A 23,380-nucleotide genomic window follows, 5' to 3' on the forward strand; every position below is an offset into this window, starting at 1 on the left:
GTGAGAGGTTCAAACAGGAAAGGTCATATTTTATTTGCATCTGTATTTTTTTAATGTGCTAGGATGTCTTTGCTCTTTAGGACTGACAGTTCCTCGAAAGGATGGAGAGCTTATTCTTTAATACGATAGCCTGCCTCAGGTAATTGCTCCATGGCACAGTTAAAACAGATATCTTGCAGTAAGAGAGGCTCAGTGTCATTGAAAATGTTCTTTCAGTGTGCAGTGATGTACAGCCAACAGATAATGCAGTTGTACTGAGGAACAATGTAGGGTAAAGCAACGGAGTGGATAAATCCTGATGGTTATTTACAGAAAAACACTCTTTTCATAGATGAAGTGAAATAGAGGGGACTGTAAACTGGATGCAAATAAAGCTCTCTTTGAAATCTTCTGCTACAAGTGTGTTGGTTATTGTGCTAACTATTCTTAAAGTGAAATTCAGCCTTGTGCAGGAAACCACTTAAAGTCCACGTATCACTCAAGAGTGCTGAAAAGAAGGCTGAAGTGAACTCTAAGTGATACCTGTACACCATCTGATGTAAAATCATTGCATTGGCTCCCTGTACAGGTAGAGGTTGCTGTAGTGAGAAAACTCCTTTTTAAATGTGCCTGTGCAGTGATCTTATATTGCAGATGCTGACTGGGTCATTTTGCTCTCCCATAATAGCTGCATACTGCAATTGAAGATGTGACCTTTGGCATGAGTAAACCTACACAAGCTGCTACTTCTAATGTAGCTGCCATGTAGAACATATCATAACCTATTGTTTTCCAAGCAAACTAGATTAATCGTCATCTACCATCTTCTGCATGGGTTGATGATGCTTGCTGTTGCCACTGATAGCAGCTGCAGCACTGTCAGTCACCTCAGTAAAGTCAGTGAGGTTGTACCACAGTATGAATTGGAGATCTGATCTTTTCAACTCTCCTTTCCTTTCAACAGTGGCTGAGAGTCGAGGGATCCTGGAGAGTATACAGAGATTTTCCTTACTGCCAACTTACTTGCCTGTGACCTATCGTATCCACAATGCAGATGTTTCCTTCTTTCTTAAGGAAGCCAACCAGGATATTATGAGGAATTCTAGCTTGCAGTCCCGAGTGGAATCCTTTCTGATCTACAAGTCCAAGAGGCCACCTGTGTTAAATGCCAGCTATGGACCTTTCTCCATTGAACAAATAGTGCCCCAGGACCTGATGTTGTCTTCAAATCCATTTGGATCCACTAACAAGTTCTCATTTAATTGGAAACTTCAGGCCTTCATAATGAGTGACAAAATTTACCCAAGCAAGCCCAAAGTCCAGGTCCTGTTCTACATCGTGGGCCGGGACTGGGATGACTACAGCACCACAGAACGGCTGCCCTGCCTGCGGGTGTTTGCCTTCCGAGAGACGCGGGAAGTCAGAGGCAGCTGCAGGCTGAAAGGGGACCTGGGGCTGTGTGTGGCAGAGCTGGAGCTCCTGCCAAGCTGGTTTAACCCCCCTACGGTTGTCGCTGGCCGTAAGAAACAAATGGATCAATCTGAAGGGAGCCCTGTGGAGCTTTACTATGCCATACAACCAGGAGATGAGAAAGGGGAATGCACCAAGGAGGATGTAAGGAAAAGCAATGGCATCCGGCCAGGGCGCAATGACATTGATGAGTCAGGACCTCCTTTGCAGAGGATTGGAAGTGTGTTCCTTTACCAGACACATGCTGCCCCTTCTTTACATGAAATGAGATTGGATAATAACATTGCCATCCGGTACGCTCCAAAGACTGTCAAGCAAGGTGACATTTTGACTTTCCTTGTATCTGTTGCTAAGAATTCGACAGAAGAACAGTTCACGCTGAGGTAAGGCTGTTTGGTGTTTCTTTGATGCCTTATGTTCTGTTTCTCCACTCTTGGTATGGGAAGTCACTTCCTCATGTATAGATTGCTTAACAGTCCTTCAGTCACTGCTCTGCAGAAACGGTGCCCCAGGGATCAGAGCTGGGCCCAGTCCTGTTTAATATCTTAACTGATGATCTGGATGAGGGAATTGAGTTGACCATCAGTGAGTTTGCAGATGACACCAAGGTGGAAGCATGTGTCGATCTGTTAGTGGGCAGGAGGGCTCTGCAGAGGGAGCTGGACAGATGGGCACAGTCCAGTGCCATGAGCTTTAACAAGTCCACGTGTCTGGTTCTGCACTTTGGTCACCATAACCCCATGCAGCTGGGGACAGAGTGGCTGGAGGGGGGCTTGGGGGTATTGATCGACAGGTGGCTGAACATGAGCCAGCAGTGTGCCCAGGTGGCCAAGAAGACCAACAACAGCCTGGTCTATATCAGGAATAGTGTGACCAGCAGGACCGGGGGAGTCATTCTGCTCCTGTACTCAGCACTGGTCAGGCCACACCTTAAGTATTGTTTCCAGTTCTGAGTCTCTCCATTTAAGAAAGATGTTGAGGTGCTTGAATGTGTCCAGAGAAGGGCACCAAGGCTGGTGAGGGGGCTGGAGCACAGCTCTACAAGGAGTGGATGAGGGAGCTGGGGGTTTTCATCCTGGAGAAGAGGAGGCTCAGGGGAGACCACATTGCTGTCTACAACTACCTGAAAGGAGGTTGTAGCCAGGTGGGGTTGGTCTCTTCTCCCAGGCATCCAGTGACAGAACAAGAGGACACAAGCTGCACCAGGGCAGGTTTAGGCTGAGTGTTAGGAAGAAGTTCTTGACAGAGAGAGTGATTGGCATTGGAATGGACTGCCCAGAGAGGTGGTGGGGTCACCATCCCTGGTGGTGTTTAAAAGAGGCTGGATGAGGCACTTAGTGCCATGGTTTAGTTAATTAGAAGGGTTAGGTGATACGTTGGACTTGATAATCTCATAGGTCTTTTCCAACCTGTTTAATTCTGCAATTTTGTGTGTGGCAGTTGCCCTCAGTGTTTCTCCTGTTCTTCAGTCTAAAACTGTATAACTTGTCTGAAATGTGCTATCTTTGACCAAGAAAGGACTTCTCTGGAAGTTGTCCTTTGAGCATTTAGAAGAGTTGAAATCATACTGCTGAGCCCTATCTATGTGCTAATAAGACATAACATTTGAAGTCTCCTGAGCTGGAGTTTGCAGTGCTCCTAATCTCTCATTGAACTCACGTTAAGATTATTTAAACTCAAATCCTCCAAGGTATATATAGGAAGTGAGCAAGAATTAGGCACTTAAGTAGGATTTACATGCTTAAGCAGCTCTCCCCAACTTGTTGTAACCCTGGTTCTGTTTTATAGGATGTATGAGGTTCCTAAGCATTATTGATACGCCAAAACCATTTCTGAGCATGAGTTGGTTAATCTGCTTCTTCCTTCTTTTCCCTTGTCCAACCTGGCAGTGCTGGGAATATTGACTATCCTGTGGTATGTTCTCTAATTACCATGGCAGATTTGTTCCTTGGGACAAAGTGTTGTGCTGGTGGCTCTTGTACATTGTAATGCTTTTGATCTTTATAGTTTCTACTCTTACACTGTGAATACTAAAGGCACGGTGTGCTGCATCTGTCTGCTCTCTTCTCACTCTGATTTCGTCCCTGATAAAAGACACACCCCCCCCCCCACTCCCTGAAAAATAGTATTAATTTTTATTTTAAACTAGTCTCTTATTTTTAGAAGTTCTACCTTGAGTGGCAGCAAGACTTGGAATTGTGTTCATAAAGGGAGGCCAAGGGCTGCTGGCAAAATGCTTTTACCATTGCTTTTGCTCCAGTGGACTGGAAATTGTGGCTTGAACAGATGGAAAATATAGGATATACAGGTCAAATCAAAAGAAGAAACAGCCATGCATAACAACCACAAGTCAAAATGTTCTTATTTCAAAACAATTATGGTTAAAGTAAAATCTATCCACCTCCTAATAGGAAATGGTCTCCAAGGAGAACCATCTAGGAACTGCTAAATACTAAAACTTCCAGGGAAAGGTATGTTGGTGCTTTCCCCCTTATACTGCTGTTCTCCGCCGTGGAAGATTTAGAGTAGTGAATGTGAAACTGATGGATTGTTTTTAATTTTCTGAAGGAGTTGGACCAGAAGGGCCAAGGTCTAGGTTGGTTGGTTGGGTTTTTTGTTTGATTTTTTTCTTTAATGAACTAGAGAAATTAAAAATCTTTGTCTTGGCTCATTAGAGGAAATGAAAGAGATAAAATGTAAATGATAGACAAATATGGAATTTTTCTGTAAGCACCAGGTTGCAAGCTTGAACTGGAGCACTGAGCTTTAAGAAACTGTCTGATTTCTTGGCTTAATTCACACACTTGCTCCCTCTTTGGTCTTGGCCAAGTCACTTATCCTCTCTGAAGCTATTTCATCCTTGTTAATATTAACTATTATTTGAAGATGGTGTGCTGTGTACAAGCAACAAGCAATTATATCTTCCCAGTGAAGCAGAATTAAATGCCTTTATAAAATAACTGATTGAATGTCCTGTGCATTTATCCTATTATCTTCTCTTCTTTTGAATGCAAATTCATTATTCGTTATATTCTTTGTAACTGGCCACATGAGAGGGCTGTGTAGAGAGATACAAACAGCGCCATATAACCTAACCTGGAGATAGCTGCTGTAGAGCCCACAGCTATGCCCACTGACCAGCCCTGAACATGCAGCCTATGCATTTCCAGAGATTGTTTTGCCCTCTTTCACCTATTGACAACCAGAAAAGGCTGAAGACTCAGTTCTTTCCACCAAAAGGTGCTGAAAGATCCCTGAAGGTTGTGGAAAATATTCCAGTCTGTTTTGTTTTGCTGTCTCCAAGAGTCAAGGTGTGTATGCTGGTCGGTGAAATTGAAAGGAAGTCTTTATCTGAAGTTTCTTGCTGAGAATGAAAAACATATAAAGCATCATTTTGCATCTGTCTTTTAAAGTCCTTTCAGTGATTAAGGCTTCAAAGCTTCTAGTGTTATGCAATTACAATTCCTGTTTGCTCCAAGCTCAAATAACTGCTGGTTATTAATTCTGTACCACTACATACATTACAATTAATATATGTAGGGATACTGTAGTTTCCCAGAGTTAGGAACATGAGTTTCCTGAGTTTACAATGTAGGTATCTCTTTATTAGCATTTTTTTTCTGAGCCTAATAAATACATCTGTCTTTTTTTGTTTTGAACTCATCAGTATTGATACATTCTGCTTGCAACCTTTTAAATTTGTTTTCGTGTTTCCAGAGATGAATCAACAGAGAAATGATAGAGCTGAAATTGCCTTAAGGTACTTCATGTCAGGCATGGATATCTTCATGAGTGAAGGAAGTTGTAGGGTTGGTTTGTTTGTTTACAGCTATTTGATTTAAAATTATACTTGCTGAATGCTGTGTGGTAAATTATATATACAGCTATTACTCTTAAAAGTAAATGATGTTTTAGCAGCAGATGATCATTCTAGATCCTCTAGTTTACCAAATCTGGTGTCACCTGCAAACTTGCTGAGGGTGCACTTAATGCCACTGTCCATATTGCTGACAGAGATGTTAAACAGCACTAGTCTCAGTACTCACTCCTGAGACATTGACGGCAACTATCTCAGTGCAGTCATCCAGCCAATTCCTTATCCAGTGAATGGTCCACCCATCAAGTCCAGTTTGGTGACCAGGATATCATGTGGGATGGTATCAAACACTCTTCTCAGGTCCAGGTAGATAACATCAATTACTCTTCCCTTATCCTGGTTTGCTGACCTAGGTTCCCTTATCCTCTTCAGGTGCTCTCTTCACAGCCTGCTGTCTATCTTCAAACCCAGAGTGCTTATTAAGATCATTAGCTTTGATGTGGGATGGCTTGATCACCCTTTACCCCAGCAACTCTAGTTTAAAGCCTTTCTCACTACATTGGAAAACTTCTGTCCAAAGATGATGTTCTCCTTTTCTAAAACATGGATCCACTCAGCCCCCAGGAGACCAGATTTCTGAAAGTAAATTTTGTCTTAGGTATACAAAACCCTTTCTAGGACACCACTTCTCCAATCGCTTTTTGATTTCCCCCTATTCTGTCAGCCCTTTCAAACCCCTTTCCTTAACCAGGAGGACTGATGAGAAGACTATCTGTGCTTCTGAATCCTTCACTGCAGCTTCCAGTGCCTTGTAGCCCTTCTTGATGCTCTTTGGGTTGCTCACTGCTGTGTCCTTGCTACCCACATGAAATGGCAGCAGTGGATAATAGTCAGTGGGATGTACAAGGGCAGACAACCTGTTACAGGGAGTTAGTGATAGAACAAGAAGGAACGGCCTCAGGCTGCACCAGGGTAGTTTTAGGTTAGACAGGAGAATTTTCTCACTGGAAGAATGGTCAAGCATTGGAGCAGGCTGCCCAAGGAGGTGGTTTTGTCACCATCCCTGGGTGTGTTTAAAGGTTGTTTAGATGTACTGCTTAGTGATACGGCTTAGTGGTGAACTTGGTAGAGTAGGGTTAATGGTTGGACCTGATGATCTCAAGTGTCTTTTCCAACCTGAATGATTCTATGGTAGAAACTTGCACTTAAAGGCTGAGCTCTCCAGAAAGGATGGGTAAGAGTTGATTGTGGCTAACAGGAGTTTGGATATGGTTATGTAACAAGGCAGAGGTTTTTAGGCTTCGTACGCCACATACATTCAGGACACCTTTCCAGAGCTGCTGGCATATTGGCTCAACACAGGGCTGTGGCTTCCTGAGAAATGTGAGTTCTGTTTGGTACATCTGAAGGGAAAGAGTTCACCTGCCACTACTGCAGCCTGAGGTGCTCCAGGGTTAGGCCAGAGTGAGATTCCAGTGGGCTGATCAAAGTGCCTGCAGAGTAGAATTGGTTTTAGTCTTTTGCTTTCTCATGGCAAGTAGATTTATATGCAAAATACACCCTTCATAAGTGGTTCTTTTTTGTTTCCCTACCTACCTGGCACTTTCACTCTTTTCTCTTCCCTGGGAATGTGCTTTCTTCCCTGCTGAGATCAGCTGAGCTTATGTTACGGTGTTTGAAGTCACTACAAGTATGGGAGGTGATGGTAAGAAATGAGAATGAGTATTGTGAAGTAGAGGATGTGTAGGAGTGCAAAGGGTTAAGGGAATTATGTGTTTTGAAGTGGACCTTTTCACCACCATTTTATTGCAGAGCTTGGAATGGCTTTGTATCAAGATCTAAATAGAGAAAATTAGTTAATTGTGCTGTATGATTAGCTTTGCTTTTTCCTTTAAATCTGTGACCTAACACTGCAGTAGAAAAAAAGGTCTCCTAGAGCAGAAAGAAAATGTAATGATTGACAGGAGTGATTGGGGCTAGGAGATGAGCTTTGGCTATTTCTAGCTCTGTCATAGACATTGTATAGTGGCATGAAAGTCTAAGACCAATCTAAAAGAACCTGATGCTCCAAAATCACACTTAAACACAATTGAGCTATCTGAATTCATGTGAGCACTGCATATCCATCTGTCCAGTCGCACAGGATGTAAAAGTGACTTAATATCCTCTGAGGGCAGTGATGTATGCACTATAATCCAAGTGGCAGCTACTAAAATGTGGCCTTTGGAGAAGTAGACATCACTCTCATTCACTCACTGATATTTGCTTATGACTTGATATGTGGTAGGTCTGTGTGTGCAATCTTTAAACTTAAATCATCTAAAAATTGATGAATTCCACTGGAATTCATCAAATCCAAATTTTGATTCCCTCAGCATCCAGTGTGAAATCCCTGGGTGTCAAATTCCACTGCAAGTCATCAAATCCCAGTTTAGGTTCCCTCAGCATCCAGTGTGAAATCCCTGGCTCTCAAATTCCACTGCAACTCACCAAATCCCAATTTAGGTTTGCTCAGCACCCGGTGTCAAATCCCTGTGTCTCAAATTCCACTGGAATTCATCAAATCCAAATTTTGATTCCCTCAGCACCCAGTGTTAAATCCCTGAGTGTCAAATTCCACTGCAAGTCATCAAATCCCAGTTTAGGTTCCCTCAGCATCCAGTGTGAAATCCCTGGCTCTCAAATTCCACTGGAATTCATCAAATCCAAATTTACTCGTGCTCAGCATCCAGTGTGAAATCCCTGGCTCTCAAATTCCACTGCAACTTGTCTAATCCCAATTTAGGTTCCCTCAGCATCCAGTGTGAAATCCCTGTGTCTCAAATTCCACTGGAATTCATCAAATCCCAATTTAGGTTTGCTCAGCATCCAGTGTCAAATCCTGCAAGGTGATAAGGTGGGCCTGCTGGTGCATGGTGTGTTGAAAGGAAGAGCTTTTGGCCATTGTGATTGTATCTAAAGGAAATCTGAGATAAATACATACAGCCACAGGTTTTGAAAAATGAGATCCTAGTCTTTGCTTTCCTCACATGATATGAAGAAATTACTGCTAGTTTCCTAGGTGAAACGCAGATTTTCTGAGGTCAATGAGCAAGTATAAGAGGTTTGGTTAGGACATGATAAATACCAAGGACAGTTATAATCCATCAAACTCCACGAGTCATCTGCTAGCTCACTTCTGCAATAATGATTGATTTGCTTCTTGGGTTGATTTTTAGTTGTATGTGAGAGAGAAATGTGCATATTTGAGAAGCTAAGAATCCTGCCTTTGTTTCTCGTATTGTTTTATGTTCATAGCATTGTTGCTTTAAATGTTTTCTTTAGCTGGTGCTGTTGAGTGAGTAGCTGTTGGGAAATCTTTTTTTGGGAGGAAATCCAGTTTAATGTGATGGTTTGAGTGTTACCTTCCCCCCCCACACACTTAAAAACACCCAGACTAGACTCAGCCAAGCTGGAAATTAGAAAGAAGCTTTATATTTACAGCTTAGCACAATATACAAGCAGGCATTTACAATATATACAGTTATATATAGTAATATAAATAAGGATGTGATGGTTCAGGTGCTACCTGCCCCCCCCCAAATTCAGAAAATCACCCAGACTAGACTCAGCCAAGCTGGAAATGAGAATGCAGCTTTATATTTACAGCTTAGCACAATATACAAGCAGGTATTTACAATATCTACAGCTATAGACAGAAATATGCAAGTGAAAAAGTGATACAGAAACACAACAGCCCTTCCAGAAAGCAGAGTCCCCAGGAGGGGCTCCCAACCACCCTTCCACCTCCTTTCCACCCCTCTACCTTACCCCAGACTTAGACTTACCTTCAAGGTGAGTTTGGAAGATTGGCCAGGAGGGTTAAAAAGCTGAAGAATTAGTAACAGCAGGTTAGAGAGAAGTGCAGGCAGCCAGAGCCAGAGAGAAACTCTGTTATCTGTGTTTGTGTTCTTGTGTTTATATATCTCAGCAAGCCTATGAGTGAAGCAGACACCACCATTGTTTCCTTTTCACAGCTTATCATCTAATTCCTCTCACTAAAATATCCTAGCTAGGCTCAAACTAGCACATTTAGTTTCATTAGCAGCAAGAAGCATCCTGACTTTATACTGTTAAGTTGGTCTACACTATCCTGACCTATGATACAGTTTTGGCTTTCACTGTCAAGTGCTATCAGCAGACTTCCAGAAGAAAGAAACAAAAAGTATAAAACATCATTCTTAGGAACTGACTGAAGGCTGTGCTGGAAACTGTTGTAAAGTACTGATTCTGTAAGAGAGGTGAGGTCTGAGACAAACTGTAGCTACAACCTTTCTGCATTTGGAAACCAAATGTGGGGGGCAGCCATGGCTAGGTACCACTTCTATAAACTGTCTAGAGGGTTTGTGGTCTGTCATTGGTGTTCTTAATGTCTTCTTTCTGAGGATTATTGTGGTAGTGAATAGAGCAATGCTCACTGATAACTGGGACGTTTTCCTCCTCAAAAGGGTAGAGACTAAATTGCACAACTTATCATTTCATCTAGCAGTCAATAATAATTCAGCAAACACAGAAGAGGCTGCATAAATACCTGAGGTTAGCTAAGTCAAGATCATTAGCACTCACTTTAAGCAGCAAGAAAATTTGAACAGGACTGACATTTTACCAAATTGCTTTGTGTGCTCTTCCAGTGCTCAGCTAAATCAAATTTTATTCTTAGTGCTGAACTGTATCATATTTTACTAGGAGAAACAATCAGGCAATAAGCAGTGATCAGGAAGGTTACCAGCCACATAAAACTCTGTAATAAGATGGGCTTTTCTCTGGGCCTTAGATGATGTGGCTATTTCATGGTATCTCAACCCTGAATTTGTACCTCTTCTGCCAAATTGAAAAGAATCCTAACGTACATTCTTCCCTTCTGTAGCTTTGGTTTGTGCTGTCACTTAAACATCTTCCACGTTCTGGTTTAAACAACTCTGAAAAACCTTATGTTCTCCTCCACATAACTGACAATCCCCCCCCCTCCATTTCTGTTTTAACTGATTTCGAGGCTCTCTTTGGCCAGTGTTTAACTAAGGACAGAAAAGGAATTAAAAAGAAAATGAAATCTCTCCTCTAAATTTCAGTTAACTTCACTGCTCCATCTTGATGTAAAAAATAATGAAGCATTTTTCTTGAGTTCCTTGTCACTGCAGAGAACGGGGCTAAGGGCTGTAAAAGAGCCCATCTCTCAGTTCCAAAAAGGCAATGGGTGCAGATCATGGAGCTGATTAGCTGAGTGATGGTTTCCAGGTCATGATCTCGTCCAGCAGTAATGTAGAAGGGCACTGACCTGAAATGCACAGCCCCTTAGCAAGAATTAGCGTCCCAGACCGTGGTGTTTCCCCTGCCTCAGTCGCTCTTTGGAGGTCTTTAATCCCTTCACCAAGGCATGATGCAGGAGGCAAAAGGAAGTTTCCTTTGGCAATGTGACCTTAGGAAGGCTACATAGAATCATAGAACCAACCAGGTTGGGAGAGACCTCCAAGATCATCCAGTCCAACCTAGCACCCAGCCCTAGCCAGTCAACTAGACCATGGCACTAAGTGCCTCATCCCGCTGCTAGAATCCATGTCTCTTACGGTAGTGACGGAACATGACTGCTCTTTAGGAGGCATTCAGAAAGTGTATTTAGTGTAACTTCAAGAGATCTGATCTCTCTTCTCTCTTTTTGGCTCTCCCCCTCACCAAAGCTTAGTAAAATGTCGATGGCAAAATGTGAGGAGCAACCAAAAGAGCTTCTGCTGAGAAGGAAACCTTAAAACTTAGAAGCTGTTTAATGCTTCAGAGGTAAAAGAGGCTGTAAGGGGTGAGGCTTCAGGATTAGTAGAGGCCCTGAGGGGCAAGGCTTCAGAGGTAAAAGAGGCTGTGAGGGGCAAGGCTTCAGAGGTAAAAGAGGCTGTGAGGGGCAAGGCTTCAGAGACAGAAGAGGCCGTGAGGGGCAAGGCTTCAGAGGTAAAAGAGGCTGTGAGGGGCAAGGCTTCAGAGGCAGAAGAGGCTGTGAGGGGCAAGGCTTCAGAGGTAAAAGAGGCCGTGAGGGGCAAGGCTTCAGAGGTAAAAGAGACTGTAACGGGCAAGGCTTCAGAGGTAAAAGAGGCCGTGAGGGGCAAGGCTTCAGAGGCAGAAGAGGCCGTGAGGGGCAAGGCTTCAGAGGTAAAAGAGACTGTAACGGGCAAGGCTTCAGAGGCAGAAGAGGCCGTGAGGGGCAAGGCTTCAGAGGCAGAAGAGGCCGTGAGGGGCAAGGCTTCAGAGGCAGAAGAGGCCGTGAGGGGCAAGGCTTCAGAGGCAGAAGAGGCCGTGAGGGGCAAGGCTTCAGAGGTAAAAGAGGCTGTGAGGGGCAAGGCTTCAGAGGCAGAAGAGGCTGTGAGGGGCAAGGCTTCAGAGGTAAAAGAGGCCGTGAGGGGCAAGGCTTCAGAGGTAAAAGAGACTGTAACGGGCAAGGCTTCAGAGGTAAAAGAGGCCGTGAGGGGCAAGGCTTCAGAGGCAGAAGAGGCCGTGAGGGGCAAGGCTTCAGAGGTAAAAGAGGCCGTGAGGGGCAAGGCTTCAGAGGCAGAAGAGGCCGTGAGGGGCAAGGCTTCAGAGGTAAAAGAGGCCGTGAGGGGCAAGGCTTCAGAGGCAGAAGAGGCTGTGAGGGGCAAGGCTTCAGAGGCAGAAGAGGCCGTGAGGGGCAAGGCTTCAGAGGCAGAAGAGGCCGTGAGGGGCAAGGCTTCAGAGGTAAAAGAGGCTGTGAGGGGCAAGGCTTCAGAGGTAAAAGAGGCCGTGAGGGGCAAGGCTTCAGAGGCAGAAGAGGCCGTGAGGGGCAAGGCTCCAGAGGTAAAAGAGGCCGTGAGGGGCAAGGCTTCAGAGGCAGAAGAGGCTGTGAGGGGCAAGGCTTCAGAGGTAAAAGAGGCTGTGAGGGGCAAGGCTTCAGAGGTAAAAGAGGCTGTGAGGGGCAAGGCTTCAGAGGTAAAAGAGGCCGTGAGGGGCAAGGCTTCAGAGGCAGAAGAGGCCGTGAGGGGCAAGGCTTCAGAGGCAGAAGAGGCCGTGAGGGGCAAGGCTCCAGAGACAGAAGAGGCCGTGAGGGGCAAGGCTCCAGAGACAGAAGAGGCGGTGAGGGGCAAGGCTTCAGAGGTAAAAGAGGCCGTGAGGGGCAAGGCTTCAGAGGCAGAAGAGGCTGTGAGGGGCAAGGCTTCAGAGGCAGAAGAGGCTGTGAGGGGCAAGGCTCCAGAGACAGAAGAGGCGGTGAGGGGCAAGGCTTCAGAGGTAAAAGAGGCCGTGAGGGGCAAGGCTCCAGAGACAAAAGAGGCCGTGAGGGGCAAGGCTCCAGAGACAGAAGAGGCGGTGAGGGGCAAGGCTCCAGAGGTAAAAGAGGCCGTGAGGGGCAAGGCTCCAGAGACAAAAGAGGCCGTGAGGGGCAAGGCTCCAGAGACAGAAGAGGCGGTGAGGGGCAAGGCTTCAGAGGTAAAAGAGGCCGTGAGGGGCAAGGCTCCAGAGACAGAAGAAGCTGTGAGGGGCAAGGCTCCAGAGACAGAAGAGGCCGTGAGGGGCAAGGCTCCAGAGACAGAAGAGGCCGTAAGAGGTAAGGATTCAGAGGTAAAAGAGGCTGTGAGGGGCAAGGCTTCAGAGGCAAAAGAGGCTCAGCAGTCTGAGCCTTTTTTTCCCATGTGGCTAAAGGCAAAGTGAGTGTGTAGGAAAGGCAACAATGCCTGACACTGTTTAACAGCACCTTGAGATTTTAAACAACAGGCTTACAGTATCCTTAAGGTTTCCAGGCCTCGTAGCTTGGCTTGCCCTTTCCGTTAAGGTGGCCTTTAACAAGGTGAGTCACTCTTGATGGTCTCCTGGGCTGACACTTCAGTCAGGTTGTATTCAGTGGTACACACTAGAGAACTGACACGCTGAAGTAAGTGGGAGTTATGTACTGGCACTGAAGATGATGACAGTCTTGTGCCTTTGTTGCTTCATCTTAATAAATGTTATTTCTTAATGTAAACTTGTACAGTGCTGACCTTTCCAAAGCAGTGCTAAGGTGAAGTTGCACCAACACTACTGGCTGCTGAAAGGTTTCACTTTCAGTCTGGTTTTGTTTTTTTCCCCCGCTGTGTTCAGCATACTGTACAAGTATGAATTAACTTTCATGGCCTGTTTATGAGGTAGTCAAGCAAATATAATTTTCCCTGTCTTCTAGATGAGGAAATAGCTTTCCTGCATGTCTAAGTGACTTGCTAATGGCCCCAAAATTGTCAGTAGCAGTATGGAGACAAGTACTTAAGAACTATTGACTTCCAGGGCACTCTATTACCTCATATTGCACTGGCAGATTGCATTAAGAAGAAAATAGTTCTTTCTCTTGAAATTATTCCAGTTAAGATCCTCTGCCCTGAGAGTCAGTCACGTTGACTGAATAGGTGTCAAAAAACCTGAGAAATAGATCAAGCAAAGTGTTATTCAGGTGAGTGGTCTTTACAGCTGGCTTATTATTATGGTTTATTGCATCGAACTTCTTCAGTACTGCTGCAATCTACTCCAATGCCGAACAAAGACTGACTCCTGGTCTTTGGAAGGGGTAAATGCAGTTGGTCGGACCATCAATAAGTGTGAATTTGTGTGATAGGTACCTCAGTGTTCTGCTAGCAAGAGTCCTAGGAGAACTGTGCTGCTTGCACTAGGCACTCTGTACTGCTGTGTACAGATGTCCTTCCAGAGCCAGTCCCTGTTCTGTCCATGCAGTTACAAATGGCTAGCTTTAACCAGCTTCACATAGGTAACCCTAGGGAAAGGACACAGTGAATCTGGTCTGTGTTTCCTAAGGTTTCTCTGTTTTTCAGTGGGCTTCAATAGAGAAGGGCGACGAAGCTGGTGAAAGGCCTGGAACACAAACTCTATGAGGAGAGGCTGAGGGAGATGAGGTTGTTTAGCCTAGGGGAGGCGCAAGGATGACCTCATTGCTGTCTACAACTATCTGAAGGGAGGCTGTAGCCAGGTAGGGGTTGGTCTCTTCTCCCAGGCAACCAGCAACAGAAAGAACAAGGGGACAGAGTCTCAAGTTGTGCTAGGGGAAGTATAGGCTGATGTTAGGAGGAGGTTCTTTACAGAGAGAGTGATTGGCATTGGAGTGGGCTGCCCAGGGAGGTGGTGGAGTCATCGTCCCTGGAGGTGTTGAAGAAAAGCCTGGATGAGGCACTTAGTGCCATGGTCTAAATGACTGGATAGGGCTGGGTGCTAGGTTGGACTCATTCACAATTTCACTGTTATGATGGAGGTTTCAGAGTTGTATGACATGGTGGACATTTCTTTCTCTCAGGTGATTAGAACATGAATCATAGAATCAATCAGGTTGGAAGAGACCTCCAAGATCATCCAGTCCAACCTAGCACCCAGCCCTAGACAATCAACTAGACCATGGCACTAAGTGCCTCATCCAGGCTTAGCTTGAACACCTCCTGGGACGGCAACTCCACCTCCCTGGACAGCCCATTCCAATGCCAATCACTCTCTTCGGCAACAACTTCCTCCTAACATCCATCCAGAACCTCCCACAGCACAGCTTGAGACTGTGTCCCCTTGTTCTGTTGCTGGTTGCCTGGTAGAAGAGACCAACCCCCACCTGGCTACAGCCTCCCTTCAGATAGCTGTAGACAGCAGTGAGGTCTGCCCTGAGCCTCCTCTTCCCCTGGCTAATGTGCATATTGAGTATCTTTTGTGTTCCACAGTTACAGCATTTGGGGTTGCACCTCTGAATTACTCATCCTGTACTTCAGAGTTATTGTTCCTGCAACATTCAGAGACATTGGGAGCTTTATTTAAGGGAAAAAAATTTTTTCAACATAACTCAGTAACTTAGGGAGATGAAGAACTTTACCAGGGATCAGATTAACTTGGTTATAAACAGGAAAGATGGCTTTGGTTTGGGTTGTTTTTTCATCTCTTTGTGTTTGTTAGGAGACATCAGGGATACTACAAGTTAATTTTTTGGAATCAGTGTTTGAGTTTCATTTTCTTCCTGTAGGACTTTCTGGTTCTCAGTGGACAAAACATTAGAGGTTCCTTTGTGGTAAGAAATGAAACAATATGAAAGAAGGTTGTCAAGCCTGTGTTAGATAAATGGAAGACAGATGGTAAGTGTGATTGGCACTGACAAGGTGTGAGCCGCCTTGTTTGCAGGTGCTGCTCCTGTCATCCATCACACTTTCACCTAATATGGGAGATGTCACAGTGATATACTTAAATCCCCATCTGACTGATAAAGTGAAGCCAGGAAGAAGAGTTTGGGTGAGGGCATCCTCCTGAGAACAGAGCAAGTTTAAGGTGTGTTAACACAGATAAAGAAACATCAAACAATGTGTTCTGAGATAACACACAAAGCATTTTGCTGTGCACATGCTCTCTCTAATGCTGTTTGATCTGTGCAAGGATTTCTTATTGTTTCATCAGGACCAGGGGATTATATATCTCACATCAATGCCTTCTCTGAGCCTGGGGCCAGGGACAAACCTCAGAGCAGGTCACTGCCCATCTGCTTCCCACACCTTTGAGAGTAAAACCATTTCATGCTGCTGTGGTGGGACAGAGAAACATGACCCTTGAGAAATTCAGAGACTGAGATTCATGTCTGCTTTAAATGTCTATTTTTAATGCAAGGCTTGTGCAAAAACCAAAAAACCCTTTCTAACTCTGGTGTGCCTCAACCTCTATGCAAAGTCACACAGTGGAAAAAAGTTACAGAAGTATTTTATCAGCCTTCCAGCTGTCTGTCAAGAACTCCTCCGCCAGGTCTGGTTGTTGTTGGTGATCACATCCATTCCACTTTGTTCTGCTATCCTAGATACTACTGCCAGGTTTGGGAAGTGGATGTTTGGCTTGTTAGGCTCTTTCTATATCCTTACAGATGTCCAATTAATTTTTATGTAAAGTTATCTGGTTGTTGCTCTCTTGATCTTGGAGGCCAAATATGTAGAACATTCTTGTCAAACTCTGGGTCAATGAACTTTCTCTTCTTCTAACATTCCAGTAAAACATGAAATTTTATCCAGGTCAGGATTTCTTTTTTCTATTTTTATAATACTTTTCAGAATAAAGGTAAAGTGCATTGAGGAATGTAAGGCATTTTTTGGGGAGGAGGTAACTTCTTTGCTTTGGAACTGAAATGTTTTGACTTTTCACAATATTCATAGAATCAACCAGGTTGGAAGAGACCTGCAAGATCATCCAGTCCCAACCTAGCACCCAGCTGTAGCCAGTCAACTAGATCATGGCACTAAGTGCTTCAGCCAGGCTTAGCTTGAACACCTCCAGGGTCAGCGACTCCACCACCTCCCTGGGCAGCCCATTCCAATGCCGATCACTCCCTCTGTGAAGAACTTCTTCCTAACATCCAGCCTAGACCTCCTCTGGCACAACTTGATTTAGTGATTTTCGAAGGGTTACAGCTACCCAGAATGAGCACATGCATATGAAATGCTTCAGGCAATCTCAAAGTGCATTTTTGATCACAAAGGAGTGTAACATTAGTTTCCCGTTTCTAATGGCAAATCTGAGCTCTTTTAGATTTTAAAATGTATTACTTTTCTTAACAAAACAGATCTGACACATCCTTCTAACAACTATGTAAAGCCATGTTATATTTTAATAAATTGTCCAAAAAAAATCAAATTCTCCTATTTGTAGATATCAACTTTTAAAACAAAAATCTTAAAACCCACATATCTCTTCTTGCTCAGTTAACATGCAGTACATGAAAGAATCATCAGTTTCATGCTCTAAGGCAGACAAAAATCAAATGCAGCTGAAAACTAGGGCTGTCTGCTTAACCTAACATGTCCTGTGTAGCTCTTTCCTGTTAGCCACATTGAATGTTGGAAGCTCATCTCTCTGAGCACCCTGCTTGCAACTTGGAGAGGCACCTGGGGGTTTCGGTTGATAGTTGACTGAATATGAGTCATCAACATGCCCAGGTAGCCAAGAAAGCCAATGGCATCCTGGCTTGTAATAGAGACACAGTGGCCAGCAGGAACAGTGAGGTAATCATCACTGTGTGCTCAGCACTGGTGAGGCCACACCTCAAGTGTTATTTTCAGTACTGGGCCTCTCACTACAGAAAGGACATTGAGGTGCTGGAGTGCGTCCAGAGAAGGGCAACGAGGCTTGTGAAGGGCCTGGAGCAGCTGGCCTGTGAGGAGTGCCTGAGAGAGCTGGGGTGGTTCAGTCTGGAGAAGAGGAGGATGAGGGGAGACTTCATTGCTCCCTACAGTTACCTGAAGGGAGGTTGGAGCCAGAAGGGGGCAGCCCCCCTGGAAAGTGATAGGGCTAGAGGAAATGGTTACAAGCTGTGCCGAGGAGCTTCAGACTGGATGTTAGGAAAGACTTCTGCACTAGAAGGTTTATCAAACATTGGAATTGTCCACCCAGGGCAGTGGTGGAGTCCCCATCCCTGGAGTGTTCCAACGGCATATGGCCCTGGCACTTAGGGACATGGTTTAGTGTTGACCTCTCAGTGCTGGCTTGAAGGTTGGACTGGATGCTCTTTGAGCTCTCTTCCAACCAGATATATTCTGTGATTCTATGCTACCCAGAGATCCTCTGCCAACAAGCAGCTCCTCAACCAGATGGATGTGGGATTTTACCCTGTCAGAGCAGTGCAGTCCCAAAGCAGTGTCTATTCTGATGGTGGTCATTTGATTTTGAAATTATGCAGGATCTGGGGAGGCTGGGGGTAATCTTTATGCCATCAGACCTCAAGTCAAGATGCTTCATTTCATTCTGCCTGCTCTCCTCCCTAGTATACTGCTTCCACTTCCTTTTCCTCCTCCTATTCCCATAGCATCAGTCACTTCTCAGGACAGCTATTACTCTCTCTTTTTGACTCTGTTTCTGTGTCACCAGCCATAAGGCAAGCAGTGTCACTAAGATGTTGTCTCATTCTACTGCCACCACTACTGCTGGGAATGCTACCTTCATCTGTTCTTGATGTTAATTACTTTCAGACCATTGAGCTGTATATTTTCTCCCTGAGCTTATTTAATACAGTTTTACTGTTGCTATTCTCTACTGTTCCTTTGTGTGTTGTCTGATGCTATGTCTGAGGCAATTGCCTTTCCTGTCCGTCGAGCTGGTTTATTTTCTTTGGTTCCAAGAATATGATTGGCTCCTAGGCCTTCTAGGAAAGCTCAATCAGTTATCATATTCCTGATGAAAGACTCAGCAACAGAACAAAAATTCATTTTTTGATGAAAAAATGTGCAGGAAACACGATCCACTTCCCACCCCTGCCCCCCCCCCCCCCCCCCCCCCAATTAACCTGGCAAAATTACAGGAGAAATACAGCTGATTCTCTTGGGAACCTGAGGTGGAGTATGTATGGAGAGTCTTTCTGACAGGGAGAGTCAAAATAAAGCTGATTGTGGATGAACCCCACAGGTATTGAGGTCTTGGTGTATTTCTGATTACACCCTGGTCTCTGACTCAGCAAGTGACATTGCACTAGAGGGCTGGATGCCTTAGAAAGGGGGCATCTGGTAGCCATCCCCACTTTGGGTTTAAACCAGTTAACTGAAGGTGTGCAGAAAGTGGCTTGTCTTCAACTAATGCATGAACAGCATTAGCCATGCTAGCATGAGCCAGCAGTGTGCCCAGGTGGCCAAGAAGGCCAACAGCATCCTGGCCTGGGTCAGAAATGATGTGACCAGCAGGAGTAGGGAGGTGCTCATGCCCCTGTACTCAGCACTTGTGAGGCCACACCTCGAGTACTGTGTCCGGTTTTGGTCACCACAGTACAGGAGGGACATTGAGGTGCAGGAGCAGGTGCAGAGAAGGGCAATGAGGCTGGGGAGAGGCAAACCTGACCTATGAGGAGCGGCTGAGGGAACTGGGGTTGTTTAGTCTGGAGAAGAGGAGGCTGAGAGGGCACCTTATTGCCCTCTACAACTACCTAAAAGGAGGTTGTAGTGAGGCTGGAGCTGGTCTCTTCTCCCGAATTACTAATGATAGGACAAGAGGAAATGGCTCTAAGTTGTGTCAGGGGAGGTTTAGGTTGGCTGTTGGGAGGAAGTTTTTTCCTGAGCAGGTGGTCAGACGCTGGAACAGGCAGCCCAGGGAAACGGTGGAGTCACCATCCCTGGAGGTGTTTAAAAAGAGAGTGGATGTGGTGCTTGAGGCTATGGATGAAGGCTGTTGGGATGAAGGTTGGACTGGCTGATCCTGGTGGTCCTTTCTAACCATAGCAATTCATAGTGATTAGATGTTGTGCTGAGGGATTTGGTTTAGTCAAGGGCTTGTCAGTGTGAAACTAATGATTGGACTTGATGAGCTTGAAGGTCTTTTCCAATCTAAGAAACTCTGTGATTCTGTGATCAGCAGCTGATTCCACAGCAGATCTGCCCATGCTGTTAAGGGCTAGGGGCACTGGACTATGACAGCTGCCAACAGTTTTTCTTCTACATTTCCACATAAAGCAAATTCTTAATAATACTTTTAAAAAAGCTAACTTTTCATAGGAGAAACCCCTTCAACCATCTTGCCTTTTTGTCAGGTGGTTCCTCTGTATCTCCTGAGGACTTTATCTCATTCTTGTCACTAGCTTGGCCAGAAATCTGTTCTGTGCAGGACTACAGTGCTGATCTGAATACTCCTAAGTGAGTTCATGCACTGGGAAGAATTTCTGTCTCTTATGCCTGCATGGAGCTCAATCCTATCCTCATGTTAACAATCTTAAGCAGTGTTTTGATTCACAGCATCATATCCTGCAGCCCACAGTGAACCCAGTCTGACTCATCTCATTAACTGCATCTCCTACAGTACCCTTGTTTTGCACCTCTCTATCCTGTTTACACTTCAATGACCGTTCCAAACCTATTGCTCTGCAGTCTGTTTCCCATTTCTTTTCTTCTGGCTATAACATCAACAGTCAGTTTCCATGGCATGGAAATTCTATGAGAATGGGGGAAAATGCAGCTACTGCTACGAAATATCTACACTGGCTGATTTAACTCCATCACAAAGAATATCAATAGTAATAGCCCATGGTAGATATTCCATTGCACAAAATAATTGATCAGAAGTGTGTTACACTAGATATAATCTAAACTAAATCTGTAACAGTTAATTTAAAACGATGGAACTAAACACTGTGTGTCAACAAAGCAAGCATTGCCTTTAGGATAGATATCTAGCTTCATTGCCTAAATTGATAATACCCTGGAACATTTAGTATGGCTTACACTCCACTGTAAATATCTGTAGGAGCTTAATTACTGAAACAGGATTAGCAGAACATGTATGGGTGTGTATGGGTATTGTCAGCACAGTTTGTTTTCAGCATTTTGACAGAAGCTGGCATACTTAGAGCTTGTGTCTAAGTCTGAGTGTTTGCAATGGTTTGGGGGGGGGGGAGTTTAAAATGCTCTTCGACAAAGAACTTTTATCTTCTCACATTCTTCTAAAACAAAATGGTTAATTCTTCCTGTACTCTAATGAGGACAATGCAGTGGATTTTGTACCTTGAAAGCTACTCAGGACAAAAATCCTCAGCTTGGGTGTAAATTGCTGTGTTATGCTGTGGTGAAGGCAGAAGATCCGGCTTACAAAATATCATGTAGAAGCTTTGGTGGCTCTCTGTGACTTGCCTATGTGATTGTGCATGTACTTAATTTAAGGAGTGAAGCTGTCTAAGCTCAAGCAATGAAGGGAAACTTTATTTTCCTAATTCTTTTAAGTTGCAATGGTCTCATTTCTCTCTCAGTTGTATCCTGTGAACTTTGCAATATGCTTGGCAAAGGCTTCTCAGCAATCTCTACCATTCTTTGGATCTAATACCTAAATGCTCTGAAGTGTTTGGGTTTTAGGATTGTCTTCTTTTTGAGGAATTGCCCATTTAAAGTGTTCACTAGTCAAGCTAACAGATACTGGAAATGGCTTTAAATAAACTGGCAGGCTTTTCCTCACTTGCTTTGTTTATTTTAGGAATTGGATTGCTTGCCTTGCTTGTTCTTGAATGTTTAGAGTTCATATATGAAAGGGTTTATTTTTTCCTCTGCAACTAGAAATGCTAACTGATTCTGATTTATCAATGTAAAGTCATAAAAGAAATCCCAATCTGTGTTAAAATACCCTTTCTAAAATGTGCCTGGAATCTAGATTTTTGCAGAGACAGTAATTGCTTTGCCAGCCTGTAGGTTGGAGCAATCTGTATAGCCTGAAAGGAAACTGTCAGTTGCTACCAGCTGAAGTAACTATTTTTTTGTGGACAAATTCAAACTCAGAACAGAAAAATCAGTTTTCAGTGTTACCACTGTAGCTCAGAGAGATCATAGAATCATATGTTTAAATAGGCCTTCCACTGCTTAAATGGAAGGGAGAGGGAGGTGAGCTTACAGGTGTGTGCATTGCTAAGAGTGAAAGGAGCTACAATGAAGAGAATAAACATGAAAGCTGCTGGAAGGACTGATATAAACTGATACAAATTTGTAAGAGTTCTGGCCAAAGCAGCTTATTGTATTTGCCTCTTTCAAATGTTCTGTCTCCCTTTGACTGAAAGACCTCTTTGTGATAATAATGTCTACCCTCCAGTATCATTTCCATCTCCAACACAGGTTCTGGATGGAGAAGCAGAAAGCAGCTTTTTGCAAACATTCACACATTCAGATAACTGTCAGATTCAGCACACAAGGGCGATACTCTGAGGGCTGAGGTGAGCTTGAGGGGAGGGAAAGGCAAGGAACGAAGACAGGATGCCCAACATCGAGGCCAAACAGTCAGTGGATGTTGTACAAGGGAAGTTTTTCCTTCCAGTGCCAGTCTGAAAAGACTGTAATCAGTGCAATTTCTAGCACTTTTTGGAAATAGGTTCACTTCAAAGAAGTGCTGTTCACAGAAGCTGTAGAAGATTTGCAATAGCACAACATTTTGGGAACCCTGCAGTAACTTGCTGTGCCTGAGTCACTGATGGTATCCAAAACTGCACAGCAAAGGTGGCCTGTAATCAAAAGAAAGCAGGTAGTTTCAATGGAATAACTTGTTTGGAACAGCACACTGTAGTACACACCAGCATGAACACATTGGATTTGTTGTACACAAAGTCATGGAAACAAACTGAGCTGACTGGTGCAAATATCTACACACACTTGTTAATCAAGTTACACAATTTGGAAATGGCACAGAAATGAGTCAGGGTGCACAAATTCTCTGGGTGCAAGAATTTCAGTTACCTCATATGTTTGAAGGTTGGCATAAGTCTTTTTTTTCTAAGAGTTCATAAGATACAGGCCTGATGGAGACCTGGATGCATCACCAATTCTTGTTTTACTGAAGTGTTCAGTATTCGAGTTGCTGCTGACGAACTGGTCAGAGTTTTGTACTCTTGAAGCTCTGAACAGATGATACAGTTGAGGTAGTTTCTGCTGCTGGAAATGTATCACAGTATCAACAAGGTTGGAAAAGACCTCACAGATCATCAAGTCCAACCCTTTACCACAATTCTCAAGGCTAGACTATGGCACCAAGTGCCACGTCCAATCAGCGTATCAAACACATCTTGCTCTGCTGACTTGCTGTCTCCAAGGCTTTTATAGACCTTCAACAGCTCTCATGTACAGTGTGTCAAATGGAGAGCAGGGGGTTCCTAACAACATGTTTGTGAGCACACTGTGACAAATGTTGAGCCCTTGTTGATACATGGTAAAGAAACCAAACCCTAGGAATTCACTCATCTGTCATGACTGGGATCCAGTATAAGTTAGCAAGTTTCATGAACTTGCTGTAAGCTTTCAAATACATTTTAACAGGGGAAATTGCCTTTGTTGTATTATTCTAGCTTCTTGACCCTTTTGATAGAGGGAATATATTAGCTTTCAGTTAAAAATTCTCTAAGCCAGATATCTGTGGAGAAATGCTTCATGCGTGGCTTTGAAATCTTGTAATAATTAGGTGGATAAAACAATTTGGAACACCTGAGCAATCTCATTATTTAACTGAACAGGTTCAGGCTTTCTTAATCCTGTAGGGTTGGGGATACTTTTCAGCTGTGAGGGAAGATAGGAAGCGCTTGGATGTTCATTTGGTTTTTGGACAATAGACTCGAAATGTCAGTCCAGGAATGTTTTAAAGTAGCAAGCTGTTCAC

At 44.2% G+C, this 23,380-nt stretch overlaps 1 protein-coding gene across 1 annotated transcript in view; it reads left to right on the top strand.

Moving 5' to 3' along the window:
- Positions 1–23,380, top strand: part of TMEM132D (transmembrane protein 132D) — a 318,685-nt gene that overhangs the window by 74,419 nt on the left and 220,886 nt on the right. The window contains exon 2 of the mRNA XM_064169011.1: positions 944–1,832. Coding sequence (XP_064025081.1) covers positions 944–1,832 — 889 coding nt within the window. The remainder of the gene's footprint in view (positions 1–943; positions 1,833–23,380) is intronic.

This window comes from Pogoniulus pusillus, chromosome 30 (genome assembly GCF_015220805.1).
Source record: "Pogoniulus pusillus isolate bPogPus1 chromosome 30, bPogPus1.pri, whole genome shotgun sequence".
NCBI lineage: Eukaryota > Metazoa > Chordata > Aves > Piciformes > Lybiidae > Pogoniulus > Pogoniulus pusillus.